At 37.1% G+C, this 14396-nt stretch overlaps 3 protein-coding genes across 5 annotated transcripts; all 3 read left to right on the forward strand.

Moving 5' to 3' along the window:
• LOC131699646 (securin-like) lies at window positions 1-1990 on the forward strand. Its single transcript, XM_058996869.1, has 6 exons — window positions 1-104; window positions 437-537; window positions 643-797; window positions 902-983; window positions 1120-1266; window positions 1631-1990. The coding sequence occupies exons 2-6, from the start codon at window positions 450-452 to the stop codon at window positions 1714-1716; spliced, it is 558 nt and encodes a 185-aa protein (XP_058852852.1). The 5' UTR covers window positions 1-104; window positions 437-449; the 3' UTR covers window positions 1717-1990.
• Window positions 1991-3506: 1516 nt separating this feature from the next.
• On the forward strand, window positions 3507-5951 carry LOC117413147 (securin-like). 2 transcript variants are annotated; one of them, XM_058996870.1, is made up of 6 exons: window positions 3507-3631; window positions 4060-4175; window positions 4421-4584; window positions 4868-4955; window positions 5150-5296; window positions 5775-5951. In XM_058996870.1, exons 2-6 carry the CDS (start codon window positions 4073-4075, stop codon window positions 5855-5857), a joined length of 585 nt encoding a protein of 194 aa, XP_058852853.1. In that variant the 5' UTR covers window positions 3507-3631; window positions 4060-4072; the 3' UTR covers window positions 5858-5951. The 2 variants fall into 2 exon arrangements, with proteins under 2 accessions (XP_058852853.1, XP_058852854.1); XM_058996871.1 differs by having other exon boundaries at window positions 4060-4163.
• A 2377-nt stretch (window positions 5952-8328) lies between these two features.
• Window positions 8329-11959, forward strand: LOC117973676 (natural cytotoxicity triggering receptor 3-like). 2 transcript variants are annotated; one of them, XM_058996873.1, is made up of 6 exons: window positions 8329-8710; window positions 9949-10080; window positions 10397-10415; window positions 10508-10569; window positions 11137-11171; window positions 11630-11959. In XM_058996873.1, exons 1-6 carry the CDS (start codon window positions 8431-8433, stop codon window positions 11735-11737), a joined length of 636 nt encoding a protein of 211 aa, XP_058852856.1. In that variant the 5' UTR covers window positions 8329-8430; the 3' UTR covers window positions 11738-11959. The 2 variants fall into 2 exon arrangements, with proteins under 2 accessions (XP_058852856.1, XP_058852855.1); XM_058996872.1 differs by having other exon boundaries at window positions 8332-8710; window positions 11134-11171.
• The last annotated feature ends 2437 nt before the right edge of the window (window positions 11960-14396 follow it).

The following is a 14396-nucleotide window of genomic DNA, read 5'->3' on the forward strand; positions in this document are numbered from 1 at the left end:
TTATGGTTTAAAATAAGCCGCGAGGTTGGCATGAGTATCGCTTGTGTACACTTGATTTGAGATTGAAAAGCAGAAGTAAGGAACGGAACGAAACGAAACGAGAGGTTTGAAATGTTTTTAGTATGGGTTTGATGGTTTAGGGGGCTGTGTTTTGTCCTGGTGTTGGTGCAAGTTCCGGCTGAAAACGTTTGTTTTTACCCCAGTGTGAAACTATTCGCTGCAGTCGGTACTAACATTGTAATACCGTTGCTTATGCCTCTGAATGATTTTATATATTGGTGGTATGTTAAAGTCCCCCGATTACCATAAACTCTCTAAAGTAAAAGATAGTAATAGTAGTGACAAGATTAATCGGTTCACTTCAGCCTTGACTTGGCTTTTCGTAACGTGTAAATTGGTACATCAGTGCCTACATCAACTTCTGTTTATTTTACAGAACTTCGTTTAAAATGGCTTCCTTGGTTTTTGTCGACAAAGAAAATGGAGAGTTTGCCACAACCCTGGCTCCTAAAAACCGCGTGAGATTGTCAGCTCCAGGTAAGCAATAAGCCTAAACGTGTTTCTGGAAACTAATCAGTTCTAGCTACCCCACAATTGGCAGGTGTATCTTTTTCTAATACTGATTTCTAAAATGTATTTCAGTGAAACTTGGAGAGAAGGTGCTTCAGGTTCCAGGTAAGGTGTTGGGTATGACCCACCCCCAGTCTGCGCGTAGGGCTTTGGGAACAGTCAATCTGATCAGCTCTACTAGACCTGGTGTTGCTGGGAACAAGGAGAAATCCACAGCTGCAACAAACGTAAATTGCATTGAATGCACTAATCCATTCTAAATGTGTTTTATTTGTTCAACACTCTGCTGGCAAGGAAATGTAAACCATCTCTTTTTTTATATATATTTCAGATTGAAGTAAAGGCAGGTATGCCTGTTAAAGGGAAAGCAGGCTGTCCAGAAATTGAGAGATTCATCCCATATAATCCAGCTGGTAAGATTTCTCATTTTCATATATATCCAATGTACGAGATGGGTATGTGGAGGGGTCCTTCAACAGGTAGCAACTGTATTGGCTAGCAACCGAAGCTTTAGTTGCAAGTTTAATAATTTGCGCTCCCGTTTTCTAGCGTTTGAGAGCTTTGATGTTCCTGAAGATCAAAGATTAAGCCACCTGTGCTTGGCAGGATTGGCAGCTCCCACACCAAAGGAAGAGCTGGACAGTTTTAGTGTGTTCCACACGTCTATGAAAATGTCACCATTGAAGTTCCTGGAAGGTATGTAATGGCCAAATACATTTCTAATGTTCATGCTTGCAGGGGTGGTTAATTTGACACTTGTCTTTACACACATACCCTAATGGAGATACCCAACAGGTGGTCTGAGGCAGTCCCAAGTGAACCTTGAGACCTCTCAAATAACCTTGAATCTGCTTTACTGCACATAATGCTACATGTTGACCAATAAGATCTGTGCATCTCGTCTTCAGAATTTGTTGAATTACTCCTATTGCTGGAACTTAACCACTTGTGTTTTTAGAAGTCCCTGCCTGACTAGGGTATGTAACTAATGGGTATAGTTTGGGAATAACATGTTTTGCAATACAGGTAAGTCATGACTGTGTTTCTGTTTCTCTTGCAGATGATTTTTGTGCTGAAGTGGACTCATTCTTGCAGATTGTCAGTGAACTAACTATAGACCTGCCATCACTGGACATGGATTACTGAAGTTTTGTTCGATTTGCATGTCAATGGTTGGTGTGTGTGGTTAGACCCCCCACCCCGCCCCAGAATGTTTGTATTTATATAGAGCCTTTTGAAATAAAGTATAATTTTTACAAAAGTCTGTTTCTTTTGGAGAGCTGGCCCTAATCAAGGGAGATCTTTATGCTCCCATATTGAAAGGGATTCATGGTGGAAGTTTACTATATTTGTAACACAGAAGCCCTACAACGCTGTAATGCTTGTTGCCTCTAAACCAGATCACTGTACTGTTCTTCAGCACAGGCTTGAACTTTAAGACAATCCACTGTCATTGATAACCCTAATTGGAAGAAATCAAATGATACATTGAAAATTTTGAAATTCATCTGCAGGGTTTATCTGGTGACTAATTAAGAATTAGTAATATGGTGTTCTGCCTTGTTCATGCTAGGTGCTATGCTGTGCCCTACTGTTACAGTCAATTTTAGTTTCTAAAAAATGTATTTAGGAAAACATTGCCTAAATGAAATAAATGTTAGTCTAAGGGCTACATCTGCAGTACATTCTCAGACAATGAAAAAAGCTACTGCTTGTATTTTCTAGCTGATGCTTCTCTTAAAACTGACTTTTTTTTAAAATGTGGTGGTTATTGCAGGGGCACAGTTAAGATGCATTTTACCTGGTAAAATCTAAAGTGTTTGGGTTGTAAGTGACCACCCTAAACCATGGCTCTGCTCTTTCAGTGAGCTCACAAATAGATTAAAGTTAGAGCATACAACCTATAGAAGGTCAGCAGCACTACAGGTGTGGTTTTTGCAAGACCTATTTATAAACATGAACAGGCTCAATTTATTAAACTGTTTTACAGGGGTCAGTTCCATTTACTAACAAATAAGGAGCATTATGTTAGCCCCAAGAAACAATGTATCAAGAGTCACATTCTGAACTGAGTTCTTCTCAACAATAGAAGATTCAACTGGACAAGGTAAACATTTTGTAGCCATAAATGTACATTAAATACTAGTTTCATAATATAGAAAAATTCACTAGAAAGAGATTAGAGATTGAATGGGAGCCAAACAGTTTCTTAAACTGCACCTATGCAGTTCAGTTTATCTGAAAAATCACAAAGCAGTGTGTTTCTTGTGAATATAAATATGTACTCTATATCATTTTAAATTATTAACAATACCTGCACCAAGAATGTCCACTGACAGGACATTGCAGTTGCTCAGTGCTAAATGGTGTTCGTTTGAAGCTTTCTTTGTTAGAGAAGATGTCTTTGTAAATGGTTTATTTAAATGGAAGTTACTACCTCAAATGGAAATGAAATGCAAGAAATTGTGGTGGTGGCTACTTTTATTTATTAATTTATGTATTTATTATCACTGCAGCGTGGTTGTTAGGTTTGACACACAAGATGAACCAACATTTGAGTTTTAGACAAAGCAAGGGCTCCACAGTGTCTGCAATAGGGAATTAATCCAAATCTGTACAATATTTACTGTATATACCAGCATTTACAGCATTTCAATACCTGAGAGTTAGTGACAGTCAGTACTAGATGAATCAATACTGTAAAGATCAGCAACAGAACTCAAAATAACATCACGTATTTTTTCCTTTAAAAAATATGCACTTATCCAACGAGTTTAGTAAAGGTGGTGCTTTGTACCTCGCATTTATAAAATGACAAGTCTTAAATACAATAATCTGACATCTTCCATCTAAGAACACTGTTCATTTTGCCGGTCTCACTCGAGTCATTTCTCCAGTACTGCAAGCGGCGCTGTGAGTCGCCAATCTGATTTCTAGTCGATGATGATGATTATGAACCAATCAGATGGCAGGTTATGGTTTAAAACGAGCCGCAGGAGAGACGTGGGTATTGCTGTTGTAAACACAGTTGATTGCAGATTGAAAACGAAAAGGCGAAAATGTAAGAAAGCAAAACCTGTTTTAAACCGTTATAGTTATTAATGAAAAAGACACTTCTTAAACTCCATAGCAAGTGTGTGTCGAGGGTGGTGACTTGCTTACGCTTTGTCTTGATGTTCGTACTTTCTACGAAAACATGCTGTTTTTATTATTTGTTTTGTATTTGTACCGCGACCTTTGTTTATTGGTAAAACGTAGCAGGTGACGAGCGATACAGTCAGCTGCATTAAGCTGGATCTGGTTGCCAACTACGTTATCCTAGTTCAGCTGTATTACAGGGCTAAGGACTGGGTGGTGGTGGTGTTGTTAATTAGGCCTTAATTCAGTAATTCACGATATACGTTTGTTCTTCCGCATTCTAAAGAATACAAAATGCTAACCGTGCCTAGTTCGTGCTAAACTACTGTGTTTGTGTTTTGATATTCGCAGCAATTTACCGAAGATGGCTACCATGATTTTTGTTGACAAGGAAAACGGAGAGCTGGACACAACTGTAGGTCCTAAAAACCGCACGAGGTTGCTGTCTGCTCCAGGTAAACGCAGCTGTACGTTCAATTGAGCAGTCAAATACACCTCTCAACAAAACGTTAGTATTCTTCTACAGACAGTGTTTAGCCTTGCTGTAAAGTCGTTTCTTGAATGTGTTCTACAGTACATGCATGGTCAGATACTCTAAATGCAAAACCAAGGGACTAGTTTCAAATTACAACTTCTCGCAAAGATTATGCTTCCTCAGGTATATTTAAAAGGTCTGCTTTTGGGTATTGACTATCTTCTAACTGTCTTGCAGCCAATACATTTGGGGAGAAAGGTCTTCAGACTCCTCGTCCTGGGAAGGTGTTTGGTCTTGCTAACCCTCTCTCTGCTCGCAAAGCTCTGGGAACTGTCAATAAGATCAGCTCTGTTAGACCTGACGTTTCTGGGAACAAACAGAAGTCCAAGGTTGCTGCAAAGGTAACTCGTATCTAGGAGTGTGGTGTTCTTTATATGACCAAATCAGGTTTCTTATGATATTAAAAACAACTTGTGTATGGAGTCTAATAAATACAAATTGTAATCCGAAGGGTAACTGTTCCAGTCAGTTCATTTTGTATGCCAATATTGTTTGGGAGGGGGTAGAGTCATGCAAAGGGATATCGTTACTTTAGGCTATGATTTTATAATTTAGCTTGTGCTATGCGTCCTGTGGTTTTGGAAATGGAATGCATGTAATTGAAGTTTTTTTTTTTTGTGACAGCCAACAGAAAAGGTTAAAGTTTGCATGCCAGTTAAAGAGCGTCAAGAATATCCAGAAATTGAGAAATTTATCCCATATAATCCAGTTGGTAAGCATTTAAATTCATATTCTTTCACTCTACCTTTCTTAAAATGGGAGGGTGCTTTCTTACTAAATGCTCAATTTTTAATGGAGTAACAGGTGTCCTAGGTCTATTCTGGCCCCTTAAAATACATAGTGTGTCCTTCCCATTTCCTGAAGGGGTTTGCTTGCTCATATGCATTCCTCCATTTTATTTACTAGAATTTGAAAGCTTTGATGTTCCGGAAGATCAAAGATTAAGCCACCTGTGCTTGGCAGGATTGGCACCTCCAGCAGCAAAGGAAGAGCTGGACAGTTTTAGCGTGTTGCACTCGTGTATGAAACTGTCTCCATTGAAATCCCAGAAAGGTATGTAATACCATCTAACACACTTTCTCTTCTAAACCCTAATGACCAGTATCATCTTTAATAGACTCCTGAGCCTTGCATTTAAAAGGCAGTGTTCACATTCTGCAGGGGGTGTATGAGTTTCACACTTGGGCGACAATGCTAGTGAGAAATTTACAAACATCCACACACTAATACCACGGCTCTAAATGCCACTTGTGGTCCTGAGCAAATTCATGTTCTCCAAAATATTCCCAATCAACCCATATAACCTCTTCCTTATGACCTAGTTATCTGTCATTTATTTTTTTTATAAAGAGCTGAGATATCTTGTACTAATATTAATCCTAACCATGTTGAGTAATAGGACCAGGGTAATTTGTAATATAATTGTTTTTTGTGGGTGGTAGTCCACAGTGGGGATTTAGGAACCTGTACCCTGAAATAATAAATGGTGTACCGGTATTTTTATTTATTTTTTCCTCTTCTCCTGGAATAGAGAATTTATGTGCCGAAGTGGACTCCTTCTTGCAAACTGTCAGTCAGCTAACAATAGAGCTGCCACCACTGGACCTGGATTAAAGTTGCTCTGTGTTTGTTTTTGTTTTATGCTTGCTAAATGGTTTGATTTGTATAGTATGTGTAAATCCTTTGAATAAAGACATTTTACAAAATAGCTTTCTATAACGGACTGTTCAATAAGGTTTGTGCTACATATACATGTTAAGTAGGTGTCCTGTGCCCTAAAAGTGAGCTAATTCAAGAGAATGGGATATACAACCAGGGGTTTAACGTCTAGTAACAAGCATGACTGGGGTCCTTTAAAAACTTGGTAGGAAATTGTTTGCTTGACATTTTTTAAACAGTGCTCTTTTCATTGTGTGTTCCACCAGGTTTGGGCGCCCCCCCCCCCCCCCCCCCCCCGCCTAAACTTTATTGAGCGTAAATTGTAATTTGCTCTTGCATCCTAGAACCTCTTGTATTTTGCAGCCTTTGGCTTCACTTTGTGGTTATTGCATGGTCACTGTAGGAACTGATTTAAAGACACACTGGCCTCTTTTGGGTTGTACCTGATGACCACATTAAAACATTACTGTGGGCAGCAATTTGAGACTTGAGTAACAAAATAACATGGAGATTGTGTATTGCAATATAATTTGGGAATTGAATGCAGATTTGTTACAAATAAAACAATTCTACAGGCATGGGCATTGTATATAAAAATATAGGACTTTGTAATATGTAGCCATTGCTTAAACTAATGGTTGTTAAGCTTGGACTTCTGACCATATATTATCTGCCAAATTTAAAAATGTGTTTTATGGAAGACTTGTGACAATTTGCAGTACCCATTGCTCTATGATTTAAGCTGCTTTTTTTTTTCTTCCATTCATTTCAACCACTGTTGCTGATAAGATCAGGTCTCTATTCACGTTTCCTTCAACACCATATATAACAAGTAAGATAAATAACTGTTTTGAGTTAATCTGCCTCTTCAACTGCCCTGCTAATATTTTTATTGTGGAACTTTGCATGCCATAAGACAAGTTCTGTATCCAGAATATTCACACACATTTATATATATATATATATATATATATAAAACCCATACGTGATCTACATGTAGTTTCAGGAAACACACCACTAATGAGGCAAAAACAGGGTTGGTGTGCCTAGATAGAACATATAGTTTTGACAAACCACAAGCGATCTCCGATAAACCTGTAACGTGTTAATGCACCAAACAGTTTCCATCACGTCACACGCGTTAATCTTGTGTAACTAGCCAGGTCACAATCTCATTGAACTCGTTCAAGAAACGCAAACCATGACTTTTCTCTCTGCTATTATCACGTTGATCTTTTTACCAGGTATGTTCCGTGATTTTATTTTGTATTGCGTATGACTGATCATGTATACTATTCATATATTTTAATAGGCTATCCAGAGAATTGCTTTCAGCCACCTATATGCACAAAACTAAATAATAAATGATATTCGACACTCTTAATTTATTGTGTTTTTTTTTTTTGGGGGGGGGGGGGGGGTAATAAAGGCTATATTTCTTCCCACAAATCATGACATGATTGTTAATCTTAAATATAAAAACCCACGAATCTTGTTCTGTGCAATTAACCAGCTGCATTTTTATGAGGCAAAACACATTCCATATTGCATTGATATCAAAAGCGTTAGAAGTAATATATACTCATGATACATATCACAGTAAAAGGTGTGCTTATGAATAAAGAGTGTTTAGATTCAAATTAAATTCACGATTAGCTAACATGTTTAACAATCAGAAACTACAAAAACATCCATACAATAACGCGTTTAAAGTTGCATATATAATAAATAAAACTAGTTTATTTTTATTTTTCTGTTTTTACTTCATAAGACTATCAATTGGTAATTTTTTTTTTATGTCTCCCCAACGCGCGCACTGAATACAATTTAAAAAGTAATTGCAGCAGTCGATCGGATTACATATAATGTTAGCATATGATAACATTACTATTTAAAATGTTAAATATTTATTGCAAAACAAAATAAGCATCGACATATTTGTTACGTTCTTTATAGTGTGTCAGTTGGGATATAAACGCTGTGATAGAAAAATGAATGGAGGATAACGAAATAAAAGACAAAGCAATCTTGCACACAAACAATTTGTGGAGTTTTAGGGGAACACAAAATGCTGCTTTTTAATCTCGGAGAGCTCTGAGAAAAGCAATCCAGAACACCCGCAAATTAGATTTTACCAGAAATGAAACAGAATGATACTACTAAGGGTTTGTTCTTTTGATATGGGAAACCAATTTACTTTGTTGTTCCAGATTTTGTCTGAAATATAAATAGATGACCAGCATCAATATAAAATAATTTGCCATTTTACCAGATATTCAGACAGACTTTAATTCGAAATGACCATTGCTTTAATTAAAATATCTGTTCTATTACTTCTCCGTCAACTCAATATTATTTACAAACAGACCAGCTACACCAGTCCTTCCACGCGCACAATCTGTTAAACTGTTCAAATACAAGATCACATTGTCAAACGTTTCACCATCAAAATGCACAGGTACTGAAATGCGACATGTTGTTTCGCAGGTTTACTGCAGGACGCCTTGAAAGTAATTCAGCCGCATTCTATGAATGCCACAGTCGGTGAAGATGTCGTTTTGAACTGCACCTTCAAATCCAGTTCCACGGTAGGAAGCGCAAACTGGTACAAGGATGGAGTCAATATCTCAAACGTCACCCAGCCGTATAGAGGAAGACTCGTATTCAGCAGCACGAACTCTTTCAAGGCGAAAGATGCGTCCCTAAAGATTGTCAATGTTAGCGTGTCGGATTCTGGAAACTATACCTGTCAGGTGGAAGCTCTTGGAGACAGTGCAGGCTGTGGATCAGGCACTTTGCTCGTTGTTGGTAAGTTCGCGTTCTATTGTCGATTTCTGTCATTCAGTTTAAAATTATTTGCAGTTTTATTTTAAATAAAAATAACGCCAATTTTTTAAAGCGTTTTATTGATTCTTTATCCAGTTCAGTTTTTTATCCATTGTATTTTATAGTAAATAAAAACAAAACAAAAAAATGTGTTACCTGTGTTGTTCCAAATAATAATAATAATAATAATAATAATAATTATTATTATTATTATTATTATTATTATTATTATTATTATTGTAATATTGTCCTAAACCCACAACTGCTGAATCCAGCCGTTTTACAACAGTGAAGACTTAAGCTTTAAAAAGTTCTACAATTAAGTTATAATACTGTATTTCCCCATATATTATTATTATTATTTTAATGCTTTTTCGGAGTGCACCATTTAACTGCAGTAAAGTCTGTGTATCGGGACCTAGCAAGGTACAGTACCTCAGACACCGATGTGAAATAAGTGACCTTTTATTCATTTAAAAAATCGTTGAATACTTGGAACAGGGAGTGGTACAGTTTTATTAGTAACACTTTAGTTAGCGATCCATTTGGCCCTGTTCACAAAAGTTACATTTTGGTAACGCTTTAAACAAATAACTATTTAATGAATATGCAATTAACCCTTTGCTGAAGTTTAGATATATGTTATATATGTATATATATATAAACAGTCAATAGATATACCATGCATGTGTGCATCTATCATTAGACTGCCATTGGAGTTCGTATGTCATGTATGTTGAGTGTTTTTAGAGACGTATTCAGTAAAAAAAAAAAAAAAAAAAAAGACATACAAAGACTGGTAAGTAAAGCGACTGCTAATATCCTTTTCGCGGGATCATCTCAATTTGAAACCGTAATTGTACTTCGCATCCTGCGGTTTAAATGCACATTATTGAGGTACCAGTCTTTCTAAGGGTTTTCTTTCTATCTTTCGTTCTTTATTTATTTATTTATTGTTTTTACTAGAGCAGGAAACTACCAACTCAAATTGTAGTTTTATGATAGACAACCCACATATGATAGACAGACATGCATGGGCATATCCACTATTTAATATTAACATGTAACTGTAAGCTTCAGCAAATGGATAATTGCATACTAATTAAGTACTCAAAATAAAGCATTACCGTTTTTTAAAAGCTAATTTAGATTATTTAAATAAAACTGTATGTGTTATTGTTAATAAGATAACTAAATGTCACGTTTTCATTAATTTATAGGTCCTAAGAGAATCGCAGACAAGTCTGATGTGCTTGACGTCAGTATATGGACAATAATCCCGGTGGCTGTAGCTGTTTTTACTGTGATAATAATTGTTATCATATCTCTGTGTTTTGTTCTGCAGCGAAGAGGCAAGTATGTGTAAAAAAGAAAACTGTGTCAACAGGCATCAGTATGTGACTACTGTACATTGTTTTACAGGTCAAATTAAGTCTGGTTTATACTAAAGTTGTGCGACATTTGCTCAGAATGAGAAACACATCTGTATGGATACAGACACACAAAACACACACAGCACACCCTCATGAATCCTAAAATAAACCAATAAATAAATAATCCTTCACACAGGACTACTCAGATCACAGCACGAAAACAGTGTACACTAGTATCTTTAAATACTTGATTGTATGTACAGTATTGACTTTGTTTCTACTTTTTTATTTCAAGACCAAAGAAGGACAGAGAGGTAAGTTACATTTGTGGAAAAAATCCCAATTTCTTTTTTTTTCTTCGTCAAAAGAGAATTGTTTTCTTACTTGCGCTTTCTTACGTTTGTAGCAGGCGTGAGGGAATATATCAAAATGTCGGAACAGGAAATGTACAGTTGAACTCCATTCTGGGTATGTATAGTAATTAAACTATTTCCTTTTTTACTGAGAGAGAGAGAGAGAGAGAGAGAGAGAGAGAGAGAGAGAGAGAGAGAGAGAGAGAGAGAGAGAGAGAGAGAGAGAGAGACGCAAATACCTAACACAGGGAATAGTTCATAGGTCAAATGTTTAAAGCTATAACAACTCCAATAATTGGATCTAATTGTGATTTAAGATGAAAAGGAATCTTGACTTGAGTGCAGGGTGAATCATACTGTCAGGAGGTCACTGGCTGGAATCCTTGTGGTGCTGAGTTGTTGGTCTTGGCTGGGGGTCCATTGAGCTCCTGTGGGTTGGGGAGAATTGTCTGGTTATAGTTCACCTCATTGTGCTTCAGCGACCTCTACTAGTCAGGTGCCCCATGAGTCCAGGTGGGAAACATCGCAGGGTTCAGTAGCTTTGAAACATTCATTGCTGAGGTTTTGCGGATGAAAATAGGTAATTGCCAATATTTAAATACAGTAGTTAAGTAATAACTGCATGATATATAATTGTTATGGAATGAAATAAAGCAAAATGTTATCCCCTTGCTTTCAGAAGCTGAAGAAGACATCCCTCAGTACTTTGTTTTATCAGTAAGTATTAAATAATTAAAGTGATTTGTTCATAATATGTGTGAAGTATGTGCATTCCTATATAGACATTATTGTAGATTGCTTTTCCAATTTGTTTTGGGGTTTATACTATACAGATTAGGAGGTAGTGTGGTCCAGTGGTTAAAGTCCAGGACTTGTAACCAGAAGGTCACCGGTTGAAATCCCACCTCTGCCACTGACTGACTCACTTTTTGACCCTGAGCAAGTCACTTAACCTCCTTGTGCTCCATATACTACAGTATATAGTGTCATATTGTTTTTCATATCCTGAAAAGTATTGATGTTTTTCAAGCAGGGTTAAGTAGGATATTTGAAACAGCGTGTTCTTTTATGAAGTTTGCTAGTTTCAAATTTAACATGCAGTATTTATATTCTATACATTCTAAAGTGTAGTTTACGTGTTCTAAACAATTTTATCTTGACATTTTAAATCTTAGGATGAAGATCTTGTATATGCTGCTATAGACTTGGAAGAGCCCACCCATTGGCTATCAGATGTGAACGTGAGCCCTGTCATATATTCAGCTTTGAGGGAAGTCCAGTGAACCAATAGTGATGGCATTCAGAACGCATTTCTATGAAAGCTTAGTATTGCACTAGACGTCACCCACCCTGTTAGGTCACAAGGTTGATTTGTTGTGCAGTGAATATTTTCTGACTGTGCCCCGTTTCGAGTTTATAAAATGGACCACAGTATGTTTGAAGTAAAAAAGGGAAGAAAAGAATAAAAACTTGTATCTACGGTTAAACATGGAGGGGGTTCGATCGTGATATGGGGGGTGGGGGGTGGGGGGTGGGGGGGGGGGGGGAGCAATGCTTTGGACTGATCTGAAAAAGCTGAAGCATTGTGTATCCAATCTGTCTGAGCTGAAGGAAACATACAAGAAAGAATGCACCCAGATTTCACCAACAAGATGTAACTTACTGGTTAAGAATGATCACAAACGTCTGAAAAATGTAATACAAGCAAAAGGAGGTCACCCGACATACTAAAGCCGGGGGGGCCAATGCTTTTGTCCCGAACTAATACTTTAAATGAAATAAGTTTGTTTTATGATAAAGATTATTTGTTAACTTTCTAGAAATGAAATGTAGCTTTTTGTTTTATTAAAAAAAAAAAAAAAACAGTTTGCAATTTGTATTGTAAAATCTAGATACCTTTAACTACATTTCCAGAAGAAATGATTACAGTATGAATACATTATATTCTGGGATCTTTGGACCCTTTTCCCCTCACTCACTTTTCAAATGATTGGACAATGTCCTTTTAAGTTTACAACAGATGAAGACAAGAAAAAAGGTTCCACTGCCACCTAGTGGTCAAAGCTAAGACATAAGTGTTTTTATTTTTTCAGGTCTTATGAAGCTGTCTCCCAGTTCCTCCAGTAGAGGTCTCTCTTTCAACATGTTTGCAGTGAAGTAATTTACTTGGCGCTTGTGATAATGATTTAGATACAGTTTAATGACCAATATGCCAAGTGCAAGAACTTCTATGACATAAAACATGTATTATTCCAAATATTCCTAAACTGACAATATTCTCGAAGTGACGTATTTGCTCATGAGAAATTATTGCACGATTCATTTCTAAAACAGAAACAATATAAGCCTTTACATTAGCCCCAGGCAGCAAGTGAATCAACCAGCCAGATTATTGTTTCAATGACAAACTACAATGTTACTGTGTGTACTGCATTTGCAGGGTATTTATAACATAGTTAGCGTGCATCAGAGCAGCCTTGTATATGAAACAAGGCTTTCAGTTTGCCCAGTGAAACAGTCCTTGCTTCTGGAGTAGCAGTAGGTGTTGTGTGCATGCACAGTATGAGCTGTTTCGTGCCTAACATGGTGAGAACGAGTTTGAAATTTGCAAAAAGCAGCATTTTGATGACCTTTGTCCTCATTTTAAAAACCTGTCCGGGGTGAACATTAATTTCAAAGCTAGCTTCAAGTGCTGGTGACATAAGGATCTGCATTTCCAAACAGACAGATTTACAAATAGAAATATACCTGTTATGAACTGCTTTCAGGAAGTCATACATCTTACATTGTCGCCTTGGAAGTGCTAAAACGTGCAACGTGGTAGCAAGTTTCATGTTGAGTTATTATGATAGATACTACGTTGGGCAACAGTAAAACAGAGACAACTTCCTAAACTTGTATGCTTTATGAATGGCTGCCACTGTCATCTTGATACAACATAGAAACTTCATATGCAATGCAGTTTATATATATATATATATATATATATATATATATATATATATATATACAGTGCCTTGCGAAAGTATTCGGCCCCCTTGAACTTTGCGACCTTTTGCCACATTTCAGGCTTCAAACATAAAGATATGAAACTGTAATTTTTTGTGAAGAATCAACAACAAGTGGGACACAATCATGAAGTGGAACGAAATTTATTGGATATTTCAAACTTTTTTAACAAATAAAAAACTGAAAAATTGGGCGTGCAAAATTATTCAGCCCCCTTAAGTTAATACTTTGTAGCGCCACCTTTTGCTGCGATTACAGCTGTAAGTCGCTTGGGGTATGTCTCGATCAGTTTTGCACATCGAGAGACTGAAATTTTTGCCCATTCCTCCTTGCAAAAAAGCTCGAGCTCAGTGAGGTTGGATGGAGAGCATTTGTGAACAGCAGTTTTCAGTTCTTTCCACAGATTCTCGATTGGATTCAGGTCTGGACTTTGACTTGGCCATTCTAACACCTGGATATGTTTATTTGTGAACCATTCCATTGTAGATTTTGCTTTATGTTTTGGATCATTGTCTTGTTGGAAGACAAATCTCCGTCCCAGTCTCAGGTCTTTTGCAGACTCCATCAGGTTTTCTTCCAGAATGGTCCTGTATTTGGCTCCATCCATCTTCCCATCAATTTTAACCATCTTCCCTGTCCCTGCTGAAGAAAAGCAGGCCCAAACCATGATGCTGCCACCACCATGTTTGACAGTGGGGATGGTGTGTTCAGGGTGATGAGCTGTGTTGCTTTTACGCCAAACATAACGTTTTGCATTGTTGCCAAAAAGTTTGATTTTGGTTTCATCTGACCAGAGCACCTTCTTCCACATGTTTGGTGTGTCTCCCAGGTGGCTTGTGGCAAACTGTAAACGGATGGATATCTTTAAGAAATGGCTTTCTTCTTGCCACTCTTCCATAAAGGCCAGATTTGTGCAGTATACGACTGATTGTT

The sequence above is a fragment of the Acipenser ruthenus genome, chromosome 23 (genome assembly GCF_902713425.1).
Source record: "Acipenser ruthenus chromosome 23, fAciRut3.2 maternal haplotype, whole genome shotgun sequence".
NCBI lineage: Eukaryota > Metazoa > Chordata > Actinopteri > Acipenseriformes > Acipenseridae > Acipenser > Acipenser ruthenus.

Excerpts from the sequence above, each read along its gene's own strand:
- LOC117973676 (XM_058996872.1), top strand. The coding sequence starts at position 8,431 with ATGAATGCCACAGTCGGTGAAGATGTCGTTTTGAACTGCACCTTCAAA. Across the intron at positions 10,570-11,133 it reads ACAGTTGAACTCCATTCTGG|AAGCTGAAGAAGACATCCCT; the intron begins GTATGTATAGTA and ends CCTTGCTTTCAG. Across the intron at positions 11,172-11,629 it reads CTCAGTACTTTGTTTTATCA|GATGAAGATCTTGTATATGC; the intron begins GTAAGTATTAAA and ends TTTAAATCTTAG.
- LOC131699646 (XM_058996869.1), top strand. The coding sequence starts at position 450 with ATGGCTTCCTTGGTTTTTGTCGACAAAGAAAATGGAGAGTTTGCCACA. Across the intron at positions 538-642 it reads CGTGAGATTGTCAGCTCCAG|TGAAACTTGGAGAGAAGGTG; the intron begins GTAAGCAATAAG and ends AATGTATTTCAG. Across the intron at positions 1,267-1,630 it reads ACCATTGAAGTTCCTGGAAG|ATGATTTTTGTGCTGAAGTG; the intron begins GTATGTAATGGC and ends TTTCTCTTGCAG.
- LOC117413147 (XM_058996870.1), top strand. The coding sequence starts at position 4,073 with ATGGCTACCATGATTTTTGTTGACAAGGAAAACGGAGAGCTGGACACA. Across the intron at positions 4,176-4,420 it reads TGCTCCAGGTAAACGCAGCT|CCAATACATTTGGGGAGAAA; the intron begins GTACGTTCAATT and ends ACTGTCTTGCAG. Across the intron at positions 4,956-5,149 it reads TATCCCATATAATCCAGTTG|AATTTGAAAGCTTTGATGTT; the intron begins GTAAGCATTTAA and ends TTTATTTACTAG.